This window comes from Copadichromis virginalis, linkage group LG19 (genome assembly GCF_057382275.1).
Source record: "Copadichromis virginalis isolate Kocher_CV1m ecotype Utaka linkage group LG19, C_Virginalis_male_GT1.1, whole genome shotgun sequence".
NCBI classification, from domain to species: domain Eukaryota; kingdom Metazoa; phylum Chordata; class Actinopteri; order Cichliformes; family Cichlidae; genus Copadichromis; species Copadichromis virginalis.
The window spans coordinates 16,532,916-16,555,200 of NC_140636.1; the positions used below are offsets into that span (position 1 = coordinate 16,532,916).

The 22,285-nt window shown below is 41.2% G+C and overlaps 2 protein-coding genes across 6 annotated transcripts in view; one reads left to right on the plus strand and one right to left on the minus strand.

The window, feature by feature from the left end:
* The window catches only part of rhd (Rh blood group, D antigen), a 36,622-nt gene extending 31,233 nt beyond the window's left edge, over positions 1-5,389 (minus strand). Inside the window, exons 1-2 of one of the 2 annotated variants that reach the window (XM_085442265.1) lie at positions 4,986-5,389; positions 384-548 (exon numbers count right to left, since the gene is read on the minus strand). In XM_085442265.1, the coding sequence (XP_085298391.1) occupies positions 384-548; positions 4,986-4,989 (169 nt within the window). In that variant the 5' untranslated portion in view covers positions 4,990-5,389. Of the gene's footprint in view, positions 1-383; positions 552-4,985 lie in introns of both variants that reach the window. The other variant, XM_085442264.1, reaches the window with a different exon arrangement.
* Positions 5,390-6,199: 810 nt separating this feature from the next.
* ldlrap1b (low density lipoprotein receptor adaptor protein 1b) overlaps positions 6,200-22,285 on the plus strand; it is a 46,488-nt gene continuing 30,402 nt past the window's right edge. For 2 of the 4 annotated variants that reach the window (XM_085440739.1, XM_085440740.1), the window contains exon 1: positions 6,200-6,707. In XM_085440739.1, coding sequence (XP_085296865.1) covers positions 6,623-6,707 — 85 coding nt within the window. In that variant the 5' untranslated portion in view covers positions 6,200-6,622. The remainder of the gene's footprint in view (positions 6,708-22,285) is intronic. The other 2 variants (XM_085440737.1, XM_085440738.1) reach the window with 1 other exon arrangement.

Here is a 22,285-nt window from a genome sequence, read left to right on the forward strand (position 1 = left end):
TTTTAAACCCATCTGCTCCATGCTCTTCCACTTCCTGTTTAACAGGGTCAAACGTGGAACTGGCAAATTATGATCATTAGAAATTGCCCACAGTGCCATTAAGCATCTGAAATCTACAGTTAATCCTCCCGTTTGAAGGGAAGGAGGCATAAATAAGATAAAATGCAGATAAAGCTTCTCTTGAGTTACTCGGTTTGACATTTTTTTTCTTGATTGAAAACACTTTCACCCTAAAGGATTAGAAAAAGATTATTTTTGCAGACGATCACTGAAGCTTTGGTGAGCTTGCAGCAGAAACACTCCCATGCTTGCTCTGAGGGTTGCTTACTTGTGTTTGTCCTCATGTATAATTAAACTGTGTGTGTTTTGGCTCTTATACTCACCTTCAGAGTGAAGAACCAAAACATGCGTCTTCTCTCTCCTCTGGCAGAAACTCTCTGATCTTTCTTCTCCAACTAGTACTGCTGCTTCCTTAAAAGCCAGGCTTCGTGCTGCATGCTTCAGTTTACAGTCACTCTTTGTCCCATTGCATGGAGGCACAGTTGTATCTGCTAACAAAGAAACAGTGATTTAAAAGGAATTCACCTGCCTGAGCACAGAGGGACTTAAAGCAGTGATCAGTCTCTCTAGAAACTATTTTTTATGCTGTGTTGTAACTTAAAACTGAGCTTTAGATTGCACCTGAGGACGCTGTGGCCAGTTAAACTGTCATCTCCCATGAAATCTGGTACTGCTGGATTTTTTTGCGAGCCAAACCCTCGAGTGATTCACACACAGGGCGGTGATGTAAGCTCAGTGAAACTCACCAGAGAAATGTAGCTCTGCGACTACAGGAACCAATATGAGACAACATTCCTAATGTCAATCAGCATGTTTGCTAGAGATGCTCTGCACTGTATTTTATCTGGGCCTCAAAAATGATTGAGGTTAGAAAAAGATTCCACTTTTTGGTTTCACTTTCTCACAGAAAGTGTTCAAATTGGGTTTTTTCATCACAAGGAAAGATTACACCAGTCTACAGTCATAATGCATCTGAAGGTACTTTTTTGAGTCAATGAAAAAGACAAATAATGCTTAAAGTTTGTGGTTTGGTTTAGTTTTGATGGCATGCTCCTGGATCATTTCTTAAATGAAACCAGAAATGACTAAAACACACCTCTGAGTTTTTGCAGCAATGGCCAAAATTGCCATTACCTGTACTAATCTTCACATGGCCACTCTGTTGTGTTGACATTGGTCTTGTATGAATTCTAAATGCAATTATCTGTTTGACTTTTGACTTCTTCTGTTTGGCCTTGGATTTGACCTTCCTGGTAGCAGGAAAAAGTACATATGAAATCGCCTATTTTATATACAAAGCAGGCAGCTTCTGAAAAGATGTTGACCAGTGTAATAAAACCAAGGGTCACAAAGGGTGAATTTTAAATTTCAAATGCCAGAATTGTTGCTGGATCTTCGCAGAAGTCTTATCCATGGAGCTAACTTTGGAGAAAACCAAAGAAGAACAATAAAAGGGTCAGAGGTCATAGAGGTTTGTTAAATGCACTCTTGAGCATCACTGCCAGTTACAGGTTTATACCAAAAAGTATATTTTTTTGAATTTTGTCTGAGCCTGGTTCTGTGGAGGTTTCTTCCTGTTAAAAGGGAGTTTTCCTTCCCACTGTTACCAAAGCACTTGATCACGTCATCTGATTGTTGGGGTTTCTGTGTTTTTCTGTATTAATGTATGGTCTCTACAATATAAAGCACCTTGAGGCAACTGTTGTTGTGATTTGGTGCTATACAAATGAACGGACTTGATTTATATTTTGTGGAAAGTTTTCAGATTTATCAGTTTAATTTAGTGAAACACACACTATGAGACTACTTTATGATACTCTTTATAACCGCCTCTTTCTGTCCTTGAAAATTCCCAGAACATACCTTTAACTATTAACTATTGGTTAAACATGTGGCCTGGGGGGGCCAGAACTGGCCCAACAAAGGGTCCAATTCGACCCAAGAGATTTCTCGAAAAATGTGAAAAGATCACAAAGAAGGACATAAATTTTGTCCTTTTGTTTTGCCTTTCTTGCTGACAAAGACACAATTTGTGGCCTGGCACACTACACCAAAGTAAGAAAGAGATAAACCAAAACATGACGAACACTTCCTGCTTTTCACTATTTTGTGTGGAAATTTGATTTTCTTTGATTTATGTTAGTGGCATTTCTTTATTTAAAAACATGGGCGTATTATTGAACTTGCACTTCTTCTTTTTAAGAATCTCAGACATTAAATATGGACACATATAGTTAAACTTCCTTACCCTGACAGAAAGTGGAACATGTTGGAAGTGGTTATAGGTTATTAGCTTATAACCACAAGGTTATTGGTTATTTTACCCATCTGAGCCACTTGAGATCAAACTGGGCAGTGTGTAAGTTATGATGTAAAATGTGTTTAACAGCTCTGATTTAGAGTTAAGTAGTGGTTGATCTGACTTTTAGAAGAAATGTGAAGAATTTCTTTCTGAAACTGAGCTGGAATATGAAGTACTAAAGTACTAAAACGAACGTGTTCACATGATTTTAAAGGAGTACTTCAGGGAACACTACTGGTTCATCCACAGCTTTAAGAACTCCAGCTTCAAAACTTTCTGTCACTTGCATGAGAAAATCAGTTTTCATGCTAAGAAATAAAAGAAAATTGTGTTAAATAACTTGAGACACCAAAATTTTCTGTAGAGACAGAATTATTATCAGATCCGCAGTGGAAAGATGGCTTTCTAATCTAAGCAAAGATTCACTGATGCAAAATGTCCTTTTTGAGGAGAACCCCCCCCACGTACTTCCTCCATACTGCAACAGTTCCCTGTAGTGCAGGATATGGGGTCAAAGGTTACATTAAATTAGCCGCAGTAAAATCTTGTGTTTAAACTTTAATAACCACCTCTAGTGAAAACCAGTTTAGCCCAAAATACAAGCTGAGATGGGCATTTTGTGTTGCATGTGGCTGATGGATGTCAGTGGTGTGCTGCAAAAGTTCATGACTGGGCTTTCTGTGCAAAACAGGAATTAAAAGTGTTGGCATGACTGCAAAATGAAAAACAGGCACAGATTTATCCCTCACAACAATAAAGCATTGCAGTTTAGACTTGTGCTGGATGGAGGAGCGCGCTCACTTTTTGGGAACACTTTGTTTACTTTTAGATTATAACATTGTAAGAAATTGTTTTAAAGAAAGGAGTTCCTCAGGGAATACTACTGGGTCCTGCTTTAACAACTTTAGCGAGATTAGTGCAAAAAAAAAAAATCACAGTGGTGATATATAAGATTATAACTTACTCATTTATGTAACAAAAAAACCATTTTTGCTTTTCATCCAGGGTTTGGTAACCTGGATGAAAAACTTATTTGTATCATGTTTGGATTAAACTACAGTATATATTATTGTACAATCTACTGTACAATATAAAGTGCCTTGAGGCGACTGTTGTTGTGATTTGGCGCTATATAAATAAAATTGAATTGAACTTAATAGGTTTACAAGAAACTGTACATCGGTTACAATCCTCACAGCCATATCAATGCCAACCAAAGATGGAAAAGTCACCGGGCAAATTTGGCTGGCTGACTGTTCAGATCCGCTTCATTCAAAATAGTCAACAGGGTCGCAAGAAGCGTGTGGAAAAACCAAGGCGCAAAATAACTGCCCATGAACTGAGAAAAGTCAAGCGTGCAGCTGCCAAGATGCCACTTGCCACCAGTTTGGCCATATTTCAGAGCTGCAACATCACTGGAGTGCCCAAAAGCACAAGGTGTGCAATACTCAGAGACATGGCCAAGGTAAGAAAGGCTGAAAGACGACGACCACTGAACAAAACACACAAGCTGAAACGTCAAGACTGGGCCAAGAAATATCTCAAGACTGGTTTTTCTAAGGTTTTATGGACTGATGAAATGAGAGTGAGTCTTGATGGGCCAGATGGATGGGCCCGTGGCTGGATTGGTAAAGGGCAGAGAGCTCCGGTCCGACTCAGACGCCAGCAAGGTGGAGGTGGAGTACTGGTTTGGGCTGGTATCATCAAAGATGAGCTTGTGGGGCCTTTTCGGGTTGAGGATGGAGTCAAGCTCAACTCCCAGTCCTACTGCCAGTTTCTGGAAGACACCTTCTTCAAGCAGTGGTACAGGAAGAAGTCTGCATCCTTCAAGAAAAACATGATTTTCATGCAGGACAATGCTCCATCACACGCGTCCAAGTACTCCACAGCGTGGCTGGCAAGAAAGGGTATAAAAGAAGAAAAACTAATGACATGGCCTCCTTGTTCACCTGATCTGAACCCCATTGAGAACCTGTGGTCCATCATCAAATGTGAGATTTACAAGGAGGGAAAACAGTACACCTCTCTGAACAGTGTCTGGGAGGCTGTGGTTGCTGCTGCACGCAATGTTGATAGTGAACAGATCAAAACACTGACAGAATCCATGGATGGCAGGCTTTTGAGTGTCCTTGCAAAGAAAGGTGGCTATATTGGTCGCTGATTTGTTTTTGTTTTGTTTTGAATGTCAGAAATGTATATTTGTGAATGTGGAGATGTTATACTGGTTTCACTGGTAAAAATAAATAATTGAAATGGGTATATATTTGTTTTTTGTTAAGTTGCCTAATAATTATGCACAGTAATAGTCACCTGCACACACAGATATCCCCCTAAAATAACTAAAACTAAAAACAAACTAAAAACTACTTCCAAAAACATTCAGCTTTGATATTAATAAGTTTTTTGGGTTCATTGAGAACATGGTTGTTGTTCAATAATAACATTATTCCTCAAAAATACAACTTGCCTAATAATTCTGCACTCCCTGTCACTCAGTCACAGAATTCCTCATTCCAGATACATCTAGACACATCACACAGACACACCTTAAAGTATGAGTATATATTTTTAACTTGATGTGTTAACAATGTTTCAGTCCTTTACAAAAACACAGATGACTCACCCATCAGAGCTTCATCTTTCAGGCCTCACGCTCACAGAGTCATAGCTCAAGTCCAAAGTCCCAGGGGTGCACTCATCCTTCTCGTTTCTCTCCTTCCTCTTTTCAGCAACAGGTTTTTTTTTTTGTTTTGCTTGCTAAAGATAATTTAAAATACCACTTCCCCAGCTAATTACTCTGTAAGCCACTTGCCAAAAAAAACCTAATAAATTGCTGCGTAGTGGAAGTCACCCGGGTTTGTGAGCATTTTGCACAAATGACAGGGAGCAAGCATTTTCCAGCATGCCCCACCGCCATTAAAACTTTTCTGCAAAGGAGTGTGGAGCGTAAAATGACCGTGAAGTGACACCATATCTATCTATCTATCTATCTATCTATCTATCTATCTATCTATCTATCTATCTATCTATCTATCTATCTATCTATCTATCTATCTATCTATCTATCTATCTATCTATCTATCTATCTATCTATCTATCTATCTATCTATCTATCTCAATTTGTGTCATTGTTTGGCTGTTTGTGTGTGCACGTATGTGTCTTCATTTGGCTTTTCCTGTAATGTGTCACATATTCTGCTGTAGTAAACCCCATCAGCATGACTTTTTGGGCTTGATCTTTAAGAAGAAGAATGCAAAAACAAAAGGAAGGTACTGGGAGCTCATTATCTGCGATTATAAAACTTACATTTTGTGTTTATTTATCAAAGATTTTCTATTTTTTACTGTGGACTCACTGTAAAGGCCTTTACACACTGGACACTTAAAATTCATGCAAATATTTGAATATTAATATATGATTTTATGATCTTAACAATAAACTAATAACAATAAGAAGCGATTTTTCCAATCCAAATAAACAAATGTGACCAATCAGACCACTGCATTTGGCAACATGTACACTGCAGTTCTAAACACCACCCGTACTGAATACACAAATAGTAAAATTATACTATTTTGCCTGAGACACGCAGCTAGACATTCCAGGTCAACTGGCTATAAAATTTGACAGTTTAATGGTTTGTTTTTACTTCCTTAATAGTACGCCAGGCAGATATGCCATTTGTCTTCTTACGGTATGTCAGAATGAAGGCTATAAAAACAAACAAAAATACAGTTCAAATTTTTTGACCTCTTGCTTTGTAAGTTGCACATTTTCTAAAGAGGACCTGTGGGCCGGGTTGGGTGCCTTTGACGGCCGCTTCTGGCCCCCTAACCATATTTTTGAACCCCCTTATGAGCAGCCGGCGATCGGAGGATCACGTCAGTCGTCGCAGAAGACGCGGGGGGACAGTAGAAACTGTAGGCCGGGTCTTAGAGGGCGTTATTAACAGGAATAACACTAGCACCGCCCGTCCGGGCTGCCAGCGCCGCCGCGGCTGCTGTTACTACCTCACCCACTCTCGTGACTCCACAAGCGGGCGTCACGCACCTTATCCGGTTAATTTACATACTAACACCGCCCAGGGGGACGAACATGGTAATTTACCGTCGGCTGAGAGCTAGTCGTACGAAGGAGGGGAGAGAAGAACAGCTGAAACAAAGTTTGAACGACAGAGGTTTGTTTTAAACCGAGCGGAGTGTTTCGACACGCACACACAGGCGCTCGTCGGGCTCTTTGCCCCACTTTTGGATTACGATATGGACGCTTTGAAATCCGCCGGAAGGGCAATTATACGGAGCCCCAGCATCGCCAAACAGTCCTGGGGTGCGGGCAGACATAAAAGTAAGTATTCGCCGTCTCATTGCACTCATGTGTTATCCAGTAGCTGGTGCTAATTTGGCTACACCAAAGCTAACTTGGCTAAGAAGAGCTAGCCTCCACAAGTAGCTAATTGTAAAACCGGTGGTCTCCGAGCGTTACCTAGCTACAGTTGTCGTAGTGGCGTGAACACCTAGCAACCCGAATAGTTTCACATCAGGAAACGTTTAGTGAGGGGATTGAACTAACTTGACACTGAAACTGACAGCAGCGCCCCGCAGCTCGTAAACTGACTCCCTGTGAGGCTCGGAATAACAAGTTCAGCCTCCACGCCGGCTCCCTGCCCACTCCGCTGAGTTTATTTTGGAACAGGGGCGCAAACAAAACGTGTCAGAAGTTTGAGGAGTGCTGCTGTTTTTCCTGCCACGTCGCTCAGACGCGCTCGGAAACGTGCAGGAGAGGATCGGTGGGAGCTAAAACACTGTAATCTGGACTTTAAGGAGGCAGGAGCAGGCACGGAGAGATGAGCGGTCTCCTTCCTGGCAAGCCTTTACAAGCCCTACAACTCACTCTGTTGCTAGGCGATGCACACTGGGAAACACAAAAATGAGGAGGCTGTGTTAAAGGGGGGATTCTTCAAACACCATGGAGGTGTCTTTAGGATGCACTATGATGACGATGCTCTTCAATCGTTGCATGCATGCTCAGCTGCCTTGCACAAAGAGTGGGGGGTTACCCCCTGCTCCCCATGCCTCTCTGGCTTTTTTTTATTTTGTTTCACAGACAATGGAGCTGTTGGCTTGACCGTGCTTACACGTGCCAGACCAATCGATGCTTTGTTTTGGGAGTGATGCACAATCAGCAGGGTCCTTCCACATGCGATCGGGCAGCAGCTACGCAGACCCCTCCATGAGTAATCGATCAGCTCAGCTGATAATGGAGTTTCCCCTCCATGTGGAATCTGTGGCAGAGGTCACACCTCTAAGTCTTTTTCAGAGGTTTTGAGTTTTATCTGGATGTTTTTAAAAATGAGAAAAGTTGGCAGAACTCCTGAGGAGCCTTTTTTTAATGCTTTAAGATTGTAACGGTCTTTCAGAGGTGTAGAAATGATAATCAAATGATCACACCATGAAATGCATTTTAAATGCATTATATTTGTAGACATGACAGAATAAAGTAATCCTGAAACCAAGAAATTTGCTAGAAATCATTGATTACTTTCACTGTGGTGAAAAATACACAAAATGCTGGATGTACAGCTACATCTTACATATATATGCTAAAATTCTGGTCCGCATCAGTAAACTACTCACTATTGTGAGACTTGGCCTGTGGTTCGACAGACTCCAGCTCCACCGTCTGGAACGACAGCTGGAGATAGTAGTCCTTGCTCTTCTTTGAAGATCTGTTGTGAGCTGCAAGGTCTCTCTAACCAGAACCTGGAGCAGGTGGAGTGCTGGTTCAGGTGCCCCTAAACTGAGCAAATGAAGCATTACAGGTAAAAACTATTCTTTAAGCTGGTGGAGTCTGAGTCGATCCACAGGTTGAGACATTAGCTCTGTTATCTATTATCGCATTTACGGTATGATTTGTTCATGTATTTAAGAAAGCTACATCATTTATTGAATTCTGGGAAGTTAGCTAGTTCTTGTTAGGAGGGATTGTGAACTTTCAAGTCTCATCTCACCACGTGGGATAGGCAGCAGCTTAAGTAAGTTCTAAGACTTTTTTTTGCCTACATCATGATACTGGGCACATCCTTTAGGCGTGATCACTTCTGTCTTAAAATGAATTTTGGATATAATTATATTTGAGCACCTATCAGTGTACCTTGCTTTTAGTATAATGCTGCATAATCCTGTCTTTCCTGTGGGACCAGGAGCTGAGTTTATGGCACCAGCTAAGCATCTCGCATTAAATACTGTAATTACTGATATTTAAATATAATCATTATTTATCACTCTTGTCTCTGTGAGTGATTACCCACTCTCAGCAAGCTCTGCACTCTCCTATGTTGCTACCACACTGATGGTCATTAACCTAGCCCCTCGCTTTACAGCTTTACTGTTCTAACATGACAGTAAATAAACCCCACAACTGTAAACATAATGAAACAAACAGAAAATATAATTGATATAAAGTGGGCTTAATATATTAGCCAGTGTCCATACGAAGATACTCTAACTCTGGATGCAACAATATCAGCAGATGCATGTAATATGAATGGGTACTGTGAAATGATACTTAATTAATCTACAAAATAGGAGTGAATTAAAAAAATAATTTAAATCAAAAAGGAATAAACTCACAAACTCAAAATATGTTAGCAGAATTTCTAGTTTGTGTGTTTGTGTTAAGTGACAGACATCTCTGTTTTTGTTTGCTTGAATCTGCCCCATACACCGAACAATTAGAGTAATGTTTGTGAACACAGTCGCTGGAGTGCTTATTGCTTCTAACAGCCAAGGAGGAGGACTACAACCTATATCTGGAATCCAGTAAAATTATTTTTGAAACCTACCACTCAATATTTTTTAGCTGGATGGCGATATAAGATATATATCTCGATATTTTTTTAAGCCATAAAGTAAGAACAAAAAGAGAGTTCTTAGTTAAAGCTGTGTCCCAGATGTCACACAGGCACTTTTATTAACACAGATGCACATAAAAAATTACTCAAAAATAAATTATGAGCATTCATTAAATAATAATGCTCCATAAATAAAAGAAAACAATGTTGTTTTTGTGCATAACATAGAGCTCACAATTGTGCAGTCAAAATGTAAACTAAAAGACGCTGAACATAGTAACAAAGACAGACAGATGTCACAGCAGCTCTATTCCCAAGTTTTACTGCGTGACTGACAGCCTGGAGTTTGAAATCCGCTTCATAACCACGTCCCTTAACAGGTGCCATTTATGGTCCTTATACACACACAATACGGTAATATTACGTTGAAGCACAGTACGTATCACTCCGCGAGGCTCCTCAGTAGCCGTAATGCGCCGACAATCTATCAAGCGGTGCAGCTCCGTAGCTGACCAAAGTCGTACTCCAACATTTTTGACAGATTGCTGAGCGCCGTGTACCACATAAAAGCGGTTCGCGGCCATCAAGCACAACCAGAATGTCAACTTTTGAGAGAATGAAAGGATTTTAGGCTGTGCAGCCCCTCCGGGCTGCATAGCGTTAGCGCGGTTAGCTCGTTAACACATTGACGCCGTCCAGCCCCACGCACGGGGCGATGCGCAGTAACTCGTTAACAGAGATTTGCTGTGTCCATCTTGTTGCTGCCTGCAGGTGAAGCGATGGGGGAGGAGGGGGAGTTGTGTTCAGTGAAGGAGAGAGGCGAGGCGGAGTAACGTTGCGTAGAGACAAAAGTGGATGAAAAAGAGGCAAACTTGCGGCTCCACAACTATAATTATAACGTAACATAGACTATATCGATATAAAGGATATTGTCACATCTTATATCTCGTATAAAGATATATCGATACGTTTTAAAAACTCGATATATCGCCCAGCCCTACCTACCACAACACTTTCTTTCTAATTCTTTAACATCTGAGCACTGACCTGAAGTTATTAATCATTTCGGAGCGTTCAAACTGTACACTGTTCTTGGATACACAAACACCAGAAGCCGCATCCAGATAAGTCTCAAGATCTCACTTTCTGTCACGTTGATGTACCCCATATACTGTACAGCTATCGGTAATATCTGAACAGCACCATTGATTTGGATCTTTAATCACTACAAGAGACTCGGTCATGGAGGGCTGTTACTGCGCTGTTTTCAACCACACAAACACTGGAAACCAAATTAGACATCCACCAAACTCAAAATCTAAACACAATATGTACCAAAATAATAACACTGCTAACTTAAGATTTTGAAGGTAAGAGTTCAAACCACAGGTCTTTGTTCTTACTAATGCATATGTTACATTTTTAGAAACAAGTACGCAAATCTTTACTCATTAGTGTGGTTAAAAAACCTCTGAACATAAGTAAGTATACTTTAAACTTTGTATTAAGTTGAAGGCATTTCTCACACAGTGTAGTCAGCCTTTTTAGAGCAGCTGTTTATATTGTTTGATTCTTTCACCTACATTACTAATTTATTTGGGGTTCCTGTTTTTGTGTATGATCAAACAATGCGTCACCTTCCCCTTTTTTTCCCAATCTGTTAATATAATCTTACACTTGGCTGTTTTGGTGCTGTGAGTAAAAAGCAACTTGTCATCCTGTGGTGTTGATAGCTTCTCTAAAGTGTACCCTGCTTTTAAACATGACATTCATGCAGGGTAAGAATTAAAGGTTCACTTAACCTCGTGCCCTCTGGCTTGGATTGTATTGCCTTAAAGGCACAACATTTTAGTCTGTATATGCAATTAGGGTAAAGTTTTGCCTTTTTACAGTCTTGTTCCTCCCGTGTGTGGGCTTGGCCTTGTCAGAGCAGCCTATTCACAGCATTGGCATGCATCAACACTGAATTCCTCTTCTCCTACTGTCAGTGGTAGATCATAACAGGTGCTGTTATTGTTTTCATTAAGCTCCTGTGTCTTTGAATGCTTGCTGTTCGTCAGCCTTTTAGAATAGCCTGACGTCAGTGCTTGCTTCGTTCCCTTTGCTCTCCTTTTTGCATTCGTTTCCTGCATATCTTTAAAGAGCATGCTTTCTTTCTTGGCTTTCCTGCGCTGCCCTCTCATTACATCGACATAGTTTGGATTTTTTTTCTGGTAGGTGGTAGAGTGGTATGTAACATTAGACCTCTTTTTAGGTCATGAAAGCAACGTGTTTGTGTGCATGTGTGAGTGAGACAGGAAATCCCCACCTATATGACTAAAACATTTTCTTCTCATGGTCAAGAGGCTGTCTCCTCTGAGGTTATTGGTACTGACACTGCTAGATTACCGAATGTCTGAGTTGACCAGACTTGTGTGTGTGAGAGTGTGGACTACGTTTCATTTAAGACCTTTATGTGGAAACCAAAGTTGATGTTGATCAAAGTTATCATGATGTGTATTTCTACACCTTTTTCAGATAGTACTGCATGTTAAACTGTTATTATCGTGGATTAATGTCAGCTGCCTTGTTGGTTTGAGGAAGCCACCCATCTCATGATTCAGTTGCTTGTAGATTCACATAAAGCAGGAACAACTTGAAGTATTTGCTTTCTGTTGGAGTTTATCAGTCTCTCACATCAACTTCATTGTGACTGATGATTGCATTGAATGTTTTTCTCTACACTTACAAGTAGTTATGGCAACCAAATGGGCAACCTTGAAACTTTTGACTGTATATCTCTCCTGGTGAGAGGCAGCCTTTCTCCAAAGAAGCGCGGTCTGACTTGAACTGACTGCAATCCCTCTGAGTTGGATCAGTGAAGGTTTGCATGTAACTGTGGAGGAATTTGTTTATTTTTCCAGATCTCTGAGGTTCTGTCTGGACTGTGAATACAGAATTTATAAAATAATATGAATTTTTTGTTTACGCAGATGGTTACAGGCTAGTTAATCATTGTGTTATTGCAAGCAGATTGCATGCAATTGTCTGCTTGACCACATTTAATCACAGACTGATACGAGACTGTTTTGTTGCCAATTTATTGCCAACTTTATGCATCAAAATAGCATTGAAGACAGCACCTGACATGCCTTTCTTTAAAACAACCATTTCAAAGGCAATGTGATCAGAAGTTTATTCCACATGTCACAATAATCCTGGTTGCAACAGGGTCTCTAACCAGTTTTTTTCCCTTGTGTGAGTGTAGCCAGGTTTAGGTCTGGACTTTACTGGTGTAATTGCGACATGCTGTCAGAGATTTTCAAGTTATTGCCGCAAATGCAATACAAGATACTGACTCATTAATCAGTGTCCAAAAGTAGTTTTAAACATATTTTAGTGATCAATATATAATTGTCTGTATAGGGTGTGGTGAGTAAAGACATGACCTCAGACACCACCCATGTTTATGTAAGAGGGTGGTGTGCCAAGTTATCAGCCAAACCCGGCGAGCTGTTTCCATAAACTGTAAAAGTACCATCATCCCTGCTCCAGCCCTGGTCACCCGGTGCAAAGTCATCCAAAAGTATCTGCCAGGCTGTAATAGAGATCACATCCTGCTGGCTTCCTTTATGGAGTGTAAAATCCTTACTGATTTACTGTGATCTGTATCTATAAGCTGCTTCTGTGTTTGGTCATGTGTGAGCATGTGCTGGTAGGGCTGCACAACTATGCTTCGTCACTGTTTCTCCCAGAGAACGATATTAAAAATAGATGCTGTCAGGGCAATAGATGAAAATGAATTATTGGACTTAAACATGGTATTCAGTGTTGGTGAAACTGGCTGCTTTGAGTTTGTGATCAGAAAAGTAGAACTTTTTCTATGTGGCGTTATTTTGGACTAACCACTGTTAGTTCTCCAAAGTGCATCTTTTAATGAAAGCATAAGTCTATTTATGGCAAAAAAGCTAGAAAATGAAGTCTTGAGTCACTAACTCTGTCTTTTGTTTCATGTTCTATTTTAAATAATAGGATGTAACACATTTACACCTGCTTTTAACAGTGCAGGGTGCTTCCAGTTTACTCTGTCATTCCGAGACACCAGTAAGGACGTCTGGGTCTAAACAGCATGACTTCGAGGAAAGAAATAGTTCATGTAATCTCCTTTAGCCATATGTCTAGACATATGGTCAGTGTTGCTTTGGTTCATTGTTAGTAGGCCGTGTTGGTGCCTAATAAACACCACTTGAGGCAAGAAGAGAGCCTAAAATACCAATTAAGTGTATTTGGATAGCCTTCTCTTTGTTAGCAGTTAGTGCTCCAGTCCACAGTTACAGCTCCTTCTGTTTAATCTGTCGAGCAATGGTGTCAGTAATACAAGTCCTCAAGCATTACTGTGCACCTACACTAGAGACAGTCCTCCTTTCTGTAACTTGACTGAGTGTATCTGTAATGATTTATGGATCTCTTTTGAGTGTTCAGCCAGGAGGAAGGAATCAAACACCCTGCCTTTCCCCACCCCCTCCATCCCTGTTCAGCATCAGCACAATCCTCACATTTCACGCTTCCTCTTTACCATTAACTCATTCTATATATGAAGTCTGTGGGACTGGAAAGAGGATTATTTATGAATGTGAAGCTATTTTCACACAACACTGCAGCCCTGAACTTTTCTTGGCTTTACCCGTCAGAGCTGTCCTGGAGGAAACACTGGGCAGCGAATAATTACATTCTTCCAACGTGTTTTTAAATGACTTGTTTTGTCCACCCAGCAGTCCAAAATCTAGAGTCACTGTGCTGTCCTGTGGCCCTTGGCCTCGTGTCCATTTTGGCTGCTGAACCTGAATTTTTCTACTGGTTAACAATCCAAGGCTTATACAGGAAATTACTTCACCTGCTTTGCATCTGTATGAACTTGTTTCCTCCCAAGATGTCTGTCTCGTTTCTCCTGGGAGGCTCATGTCTTTCAGATTAGTTATCATTTGCTTTGGTTTGACTGTTGCTTTAGTTTAAGGCACATGTGGGTTCGGGTTGGTGCAGGTTCTGTTTGGTTTATATCTCTGACCTTTTTATTAAATCTAAACCTTTTGGAAAACTGTTGCTGTGCTGAAAATGCCTCAGGATTCCTCAATCCTGCTTGGATCTGCGTGTCTGTGCTGGTGCCAGAAGTTAAAAGACATCTGCAAAGAAACACCCAAACGCACTGGAGTCGTGTGCAGAGAGTACACTTGTAGAGGGGTTGACCTGCATACTGCGTAAATTTCAGGGTCATGCTGTAGATCTGTGGTCCCGGGTGTGAAATGCTGATGTGTTAAACAAGACAAACATCGATCTGCACTTTAGGCAGACTTTACTCGATTATCTTATTCTGTTGTTTTGCTGTGGATGAGCCATCCATCCCACACCTAGATTTTTCAAAACAATTACAGCACATTGTTGTTGGATATAAAACCTCCAACCTGTTCTTTTGACTGAGGGCTACTGGAAAAAGCTGCCTGCGTTTTGGTGCTATGAGCCCTAAGCAAGAAAAAAGAAACTGAAACTCTATGCAAAGGAGTAGAGTGCAATCAATCTAACCAACTGCTGAAACTGTCGGCTGTGGAGTTTCTGTTCTTTACAGATAAGCGTCCAAACCACAACACCAAGGAAGACAAAACAGACTCGATAGAAGCACAATAAAATAAGGTAATCATGGTTTTTGAATCTTGAGATGCTGGCGTCCTTTTAAACACAGCTCCAGTTTGCTTCAAAGTTCAGTTATGAATAAATGATTGCACATTCCAGTATCACACCTTTAATGATCTTTAGCGTATGAGAGCATTTTCTAAACGCAGTGGTTATATCTTTTAATTTAGATATGTTTATTTGAATCAGTCCATTTTAACATAGGGCTGTTTTCATACCTGCTCGGGCTCATTTGTGCACAAATGAGATAAAAATGAATCCTTGTGAGGAGAAAACTTCCATTTATGAGGAAGCCAAGAATCCACTCCACAAAATTGTTCTAAAGACCTGCTGGTTGAAATATGAGGCTGAACTCGTATAAGAAAAATCAAGTAACATTAGCCTAGTGTATGTGTAGTGTATGTAGGGGTCAGGCACACTCTGTTTGCCTTCAAATTTCTCACCAGTTTTTCAAGGATTTTTATCATGCCTGATGTAAGAGCAAACCTGTCTTTAATAATTTAGAGATTTGGTGGTATATTTATCTGCATAGACTACAAGGTGCACCGTGCATCCCTCGATTTTGTGGAGACTGCATCGCTTTCAGTGAGAGTGATTTGAGCTGCGTTGGAGTGCAGCCGCTCCTGTTAGCCGTGACTCCGCGCAGAGCGCTTTAAGGATCACTTTCATAACCCAGATTCCCGCTGAGAGTACATTCTGGCCTCAGCTGGTCATCCGCTGTAATCCCTGACTGGCATGACCTTTCATTTCTCCTCTCATCTCCTCACTTTCCTTCATTGAGTGGATTTGGCCAATACTGAGTGACATGTGTCTCAATGTTAAGGCATCAATTATAAGACTCTTATTTTCTACAAATCCTTCCCTTCACACTGAACGTTGTTTCAGACGGGCCTAAAAATTAAACACTGATGGCTGCACGCTCATGCAACACGTGCACCGTCTGATATTGATTATGATTATTATGATTAACCCACAGGTTTGGAGGATGAAAGTAGAGAAGCATCTTGAAGCTCAGGGACAGACAGACGAGGTCACATGCTGATGGGCTAAAATTTAGCGAGGATCCATTTAGCCGCTAAATGGATCCTCGCTGACTGTTCATTTGATCTCGTTTCGTATCGATTGCTCCCTTAGTGAACTGGTCTGTTTATGCCTCTGTGGTCATTTGTGCTTAATGGTTTTATTTGTGGATGTCACATAGAGTCTTTGACCTGGGTTTTCAGTCATTTCTTAAACAGTTTCCACTGAAGCTGGAGCTCAAAGGAAGACGGGACAATAGTAGCGTATCAGTTTTTGTACGCAGCCGAGACAGACAATGATAATTGTCCCATGTGGTCTAACACAGTTTTTCCCTTTGACTAACACTCAGTCTTTCTTTTCTTAACAATGCTCCCTCTCAGCCTTTTCCCATAATGCCCAGCTCTGTGAGTGATGATTTTACTCTACACTTGGAATCAAAAGGCTGAAAAGAACATATTGGCTTAGATGTAGAACTTTCTTTTATTTTGGGCACACTTAGAAGTTGAATGTTTCTTTCTCAACAAGCTCTGGGCTTTTTGTCTCTGCTTATACCTTCAGGCATCTTTCCTTGCGTCAGTCAGCAGTTTCTAAATTAGCCCAGAAAGTCCTGATTGGAATCTAATAACGCTGGAATTGGGCTTTTTTTGAACACGTCTTGTTGCTGTGAGACTTAAAAAAAAAAAAAAAAAGTCATCTCACAAGAGATATGGGTCACTTGAGGTCTCAAAGGATCCATGTTACACTATTTTCTCACAAGTTTAAGATTTTGTAATTGGAGCACAGGTATTAATGCATGAGATGGTGAGGCATTTTTTAATTTTTTACTGAAAGTAAAACGATGAATAATTCAAAGCGCTACAGAGGAAGCTGGTCCTGGCAATTATGCAGCTCTTGTTTCAGACAGTTTTAACATTGTAAACTGACACAGTCTTATGGCAGCGTTACTCCCCAATGACAGTGGTCTCCTGATGCAGCTTTGACTCAAACTGCTCAGGAACAGTTTGATGGTTAAGCTTGATTCTTGGAGGACCCACACCTCAACCTGGAGGACCCAAAGGATCAGAGATGGGATTGTGGGATCTGCTCTGTAGTCTTAAGTGCAACCTGTTAATATAGTGCTGTTCACCCACCACTTAAATAAAAAATGATGCCACCTGCGATTGATTCACTCATGGACAGTCCCCTGTCTAATTTAGTAAGGCGTGCCAATCAGCGTGTACCTGCACTTCCCATCTCTTTTTCCTGTTGGCTGGCTTGGAGGCCTGGGTTGTTCCTGTGGCGCTCTGTGACATTTATTCAGCTTGTTCCCCAGAGACGACCTGCAGTTGAATGTACTCTAACTCAAACCAGAGCCTGCAGTGATCTCACCGAAGCTGCAGAACAGAACAAGTGTACTGCAGAAATTGTGGATTTGTAGTTTATCTGGGAGATGAGAAACTGGATGTTATTTTTCTTTTTTGGTATAAAATATTTGGCAAATAAAATATGTCACTGTATTTGCATTTATTTAATAAGTCACTAGAGGCCGTGTGCTTTCATTGAGGACACCACAGTATATGTGCTTTGATTAATGGGTATTTTTATTATTCCTGCAGGTCTTAAAACTATAAACATGACTTTGTGTAAATGAGGCCCGTCGTGGTGACAGGCTGTAGTGTGTTTTTTAAAGTCAGTCCATGTGAAGTCTGCATGTGATGTTTTTATAAATTTTCATAATGCGTGTGAATAATGGGCTGTGAAGATTGAATCTGACTGTTAAACTGCTGTGTTTGGCCCTTTTTTATTTAATTAGTTGTACAGTATCATGTTAATCGTGGTGGTTTAAATGCTCCCTGACATTTTGCAGGAGACATCTGTGCCAGTTTGTTTAGGTTGACAGCTGGCTTTGACTTCCCTCGCTGTCTGTAGAGCAGTGGTGTTTAACAGCACCTCTGTTAAACCATGATTGTCTGGAGGACCATATAAAAAGGCAGCCAGGCAGTGCAGCCTTTCCCAGTATCCCAGGGTGACGCACATCTCCAACCATAGCAAGACTGAAACCCTGTGGGTTGCCAGATTTTTATTTTTTTAATTTTTTCCTGTGCAGATTCCTCTGTATGACAATAAAATGTGTTTTTAAACCAGTTGAAACTGCAGAGAAGATTGAATTTCCCATTTTGCTCATGAGAAGATATGCAGGTGTGCCGGAGTGTGTCCAGCCAAGCCAAAACAATGAGTCATTCACAGTTTGAGTCCAGAGGTTACAGACGTGTGCACTGGGATCCTTTCCTCTCACGCGGCACCATGCAGAGAGTTCTCAGTGCTGTGAAGCTCCTTTCTGAGCCTAACAAAGGAGCAAACTGTCAGTGCTGCAGGCTCGACCCGTGCACTCTGCTTTGGTGGTGACATCTTTATCTGTGCTTGTGTCAAACCAAACTGTGTCACACTGGCTGCTAGTTGCCCTTCCCCACTTTCTGCAATCTGAAATAATGATTCATAGCAAACATGGGGGAATAAATACCTGTTGCATTTTGACACTACAACAGATTACTCACAGGCAAACAACTTGTTGGATGATGTCAATAACGGGAATTTAAAAGGATTTTCCCACATCCTGTTGGAACATTAACTCCCACCGGTGGAACTGATTGTGATCAGTCAGATCTCCTTCACACAAAGATGAAGGAGATCTGACTCAGTCACTCCAAAGTTACAGTAACTTTACCTGTATAGCATTTTGTAAAACCTAGAGTTGATACAAACACAGATTCAGGCATACATTCTTATATATAGTTTCATTCAGGCATTTAGTGTGACCCATATTCAAAAGGAAATGATTAAAGAAAAACCATTGATCCCAGGGCCAGAGAGGCTGACTACAGTAGTCTGTAAGCAGGAGCCATTTGTATGTACTTCCATTAAAATTGTAAAACACCTTCTAAATTTCACTGGAAGCCAGTGAAGGGAAACAAGCGTAGGGGTGATGTGGAATCACAGGCTACCTGGTTAGAGAGTGAGTTAGTAGTGTTTATTATCCCTTTGGAAATTCTCTGTATTCATTTCAGATAAATACAACCACAACAAAGATGACCTCAGAGACACAGTCGATGCTGTTGTTCCATAGCAACAGCAACATTGCTATCCTTTGCCCACCGCTCGTGACTCACAAAGCCAGGTCACATTGTTGTTGAGTTACCGCGTGAAGTTCTGTAAAAAATTCGACACAGTTATTTTAAATGGCATTGCAAGCATCACCTCGAGGGTGTGCGACCTGAGCTGGAATGTGGACACTTTGGATCGCAGAATTTAGTGGCCTTGCTGTGTCATCTGGAGCAGTTCGTGTGAAAAATAGCTCACAGTAATCTAGGAGAAGAAAATTACCTGTGTGTGTGTTCCAAGTTACAGGCTGATGGTAAAGGCTTGAATTCTGTTGTGTGTTGTGGGGTTTTTTTTTGTTTTTTTTTTAGATAAAAGAAACCAGACTGGATGAGTTTACAGATGTAAGTTGAAATGTTTCCGAACAATAATACCGTCATTCTTAGCAGCTGATTTGACGTCGCAGGCGAGGGGGACCAATTTTGTGGCCGCCCTCCTTAATAAAGCTGTCGGGGCCAAACACAAATCATGCGACCCTCGGGCTGAAAAGACTGTTACTGTTATTTATCTTTTATTTGTTCTCAGCGCTTGTGCAATCATGTCTTGTATTTGGAGATGAGCTTTCATCCATTTTCAAGCAGAGAAACACTATTAATGTCAGCTGGAAGCAGAATAGATCGCAGTGACAAAATGACTCTGTTGACAGCATGGCTCTGGTGGTGATTTGTGTTTTTTGTGCCTGTATGGCTGCACCTCTCTCCCTCTTTGGGAGCTCCACCGTATGAACTGAATTATTTAGTCTGCACTCGCGGCGCAGCGGAGTGGTCCTGCTGTTTCCACAGTGATTAAACTGTTGCATCTCCCTAATTGGCCATTACATTTGTCATACAAAGGCGGCACTTACGTGCGCCTGCTGCCTTCATTTGCAGATTTTTAACTTCGTTTAAAAATATTTTACAAATATTTCACTTCCCTTTTCTCTTTCATCGTCTTCAGTCTTTATTTGTCTTAAAATGTCTCGATGCCTCCATCTGTCCTTTGTCACCCTCTGTCCATCTGAAAATAGAGGCATGGCCAGAAAGAGCAGAGTGATACTCATCCTTTCTGACCTTCCTCTGTGTTGGCTTTGACCAAAAGACTCGGCACCATCACCACTGCTTTACCACTTCTGCACAGGCTCATCGACCAAATCCCTTTGATTATAATTCCCAAGACTTCTGTGCCGTCTTGCCTCTCCTAATCTCTTGTTGCATCAAAAGGACCCATCTCCCTCTGTAGTTTTAGCTTCATTAAAACTTCATGAAAACTTCTGGGTAATGATCGAATCTTAAAGTAGCGGCCAAGACCATCACGTTATGTTTTCTGCCTTTTACCACTAGAGGAGATGGACAGCTGCAGCTGGGCCTTGCTGCCATATCTCACTAATAGCATGTTTGGTTAACCCTTCAGACCTAATCTTAAAATTTAGGCGGAGACATAGTGTATAAATACACTATGAGTTCTAATTTAACCTGATGGGATAATGATTGTTGGGCAAGCAGCGGTTGGGTGGGGAGTGTGGACACCCAAGTTTGTGAATGTGATAACTCGGGAACAAGGCGATGTGGAAGTTTGAGATGGATACCATAGATGTATCTGTTAGTGTGTGTATGTTGATATTGTGATTCAGCATTGCACTCCTAACAGTTGTTCAGTTGTTATAGGTTAACCCTATTTTTTGTGTTTTCGCTCCTGCGGTGTTTTGTCAGTTTAAATGGATCTCCCTCCCCAGTGGGTTTGTTTATGCAGGTGTGAACACAGTAATTGCACTCAGGCGTGGACCAGATCAACCAGACTGAGACCAAACCCTTGATGCCAAGTGATTGCACATGATTTAACCTTCATCTGACCCAACTACCAGGTGCACTCTGCAAGTTTAAGCTAATCACCTTGCTCTAGCCACGTATCTATTGCTTTCTGGGATATGTCTACTCTGATATGAGTGCAGTATATGTGCACAGTACACAACATGTAGCAAATAGGTGTAAAAGTAAGTGGGGGCTCGCGGCTTTAGAACAGAGCGGCTTCTTCCTGTTTTTACTTTTGCTGCTGCTGTCCCCAGACAGTAAGAGGACCGGACGTCCTCTCATGGTTAATAGTGACACATTTTGGTTTGCTTGGAGTAAAACATGGAGGGAAAAAGCTGTATGTTTATGAATGAATTTGGACAAGGATTATCTGGAATGGGATTCTTGTTCCCGGGTAGAGGAGACTGGAGCAGGAACTGGCAGAAGGATTAGTGTAACGTCTCCAATTATTTTGAAGAGAGAGCTGAGTGTAAATGTGATGCTATTAATGTTCCTGGTTGATCTGATTTCCTTCCCCTCATGGCCATGAGCTGTGGGAAATAACCAAAAGAATAAGCATTACAGAGACAAGCAGCAAAGATGAGCTTCCTGTGAAACCATTAAGGAGGGGCTGAGAGTCGAGCCAATTCTTCTCCTCATCAGGTGCCTCGTGAGTGCCTTGTAGGTGAGGTGTTTTGGGCATGTCCACACTGGTGAGATTGGGAAAGCCTCAGGGTTTCACCAGAAGAGCTGGATGGTGCATTCTGGGAAAGAGATGTGTGGGCGTCTCTGCTTAGACTGCCAGTGCTGCAATCCGGACTGGGAATAAGCAGCAGAAGGTGGATGGATGGATAAATGGAAGATTATTCAACTTTTAGATATTAGACAAAGTAAAATAACAGAGGTGATGGAAAAGGTTGTAAGACGTGACAAAGACTCAGTCATGAATAATTCTTTCTGTGCTCCAGTTTTTGATATGCAGACTGGCTATAAAACTGAAATTCAGTGAAATAACCACAGATTTCAGGAGCTTGAAGTGTGAGCTGAACACAATCTGACATTGTCATACATTGCGAAATGCGTCAGAGATGCTCTTTGTGCAGAAATCTCATCACTTTAATGACCTGTTATCACAGTTGGTTACAGGAACATTTGATCCAGACATCACACACATTACGTTCTTCTCAGTTTACTGTGAGCTGTTGTGTTTTTTTTAGAGGTTTCTCACATCAGCAGTTGAGCGATGAAGCAGCAGTACATTTTTCCTGGTTCGCCTCTTCTTCTGCAGCTGGGAGTGTTGAAACTTGTCCGAGGCAGGAAGAGACTGAGGGGATGGCAGCAGGATTTGATTGGCAGAGTGAACTGTGTGATTATGGGCTGCATACGCCTCAGTGACTGATTGTCAGAGGCTCCTTTATTAAGGGTTATTACGAGTCTGTGAGACTGTTGCTTTAACCTTTGTCATATCAAAATGTAAACATGTAAAG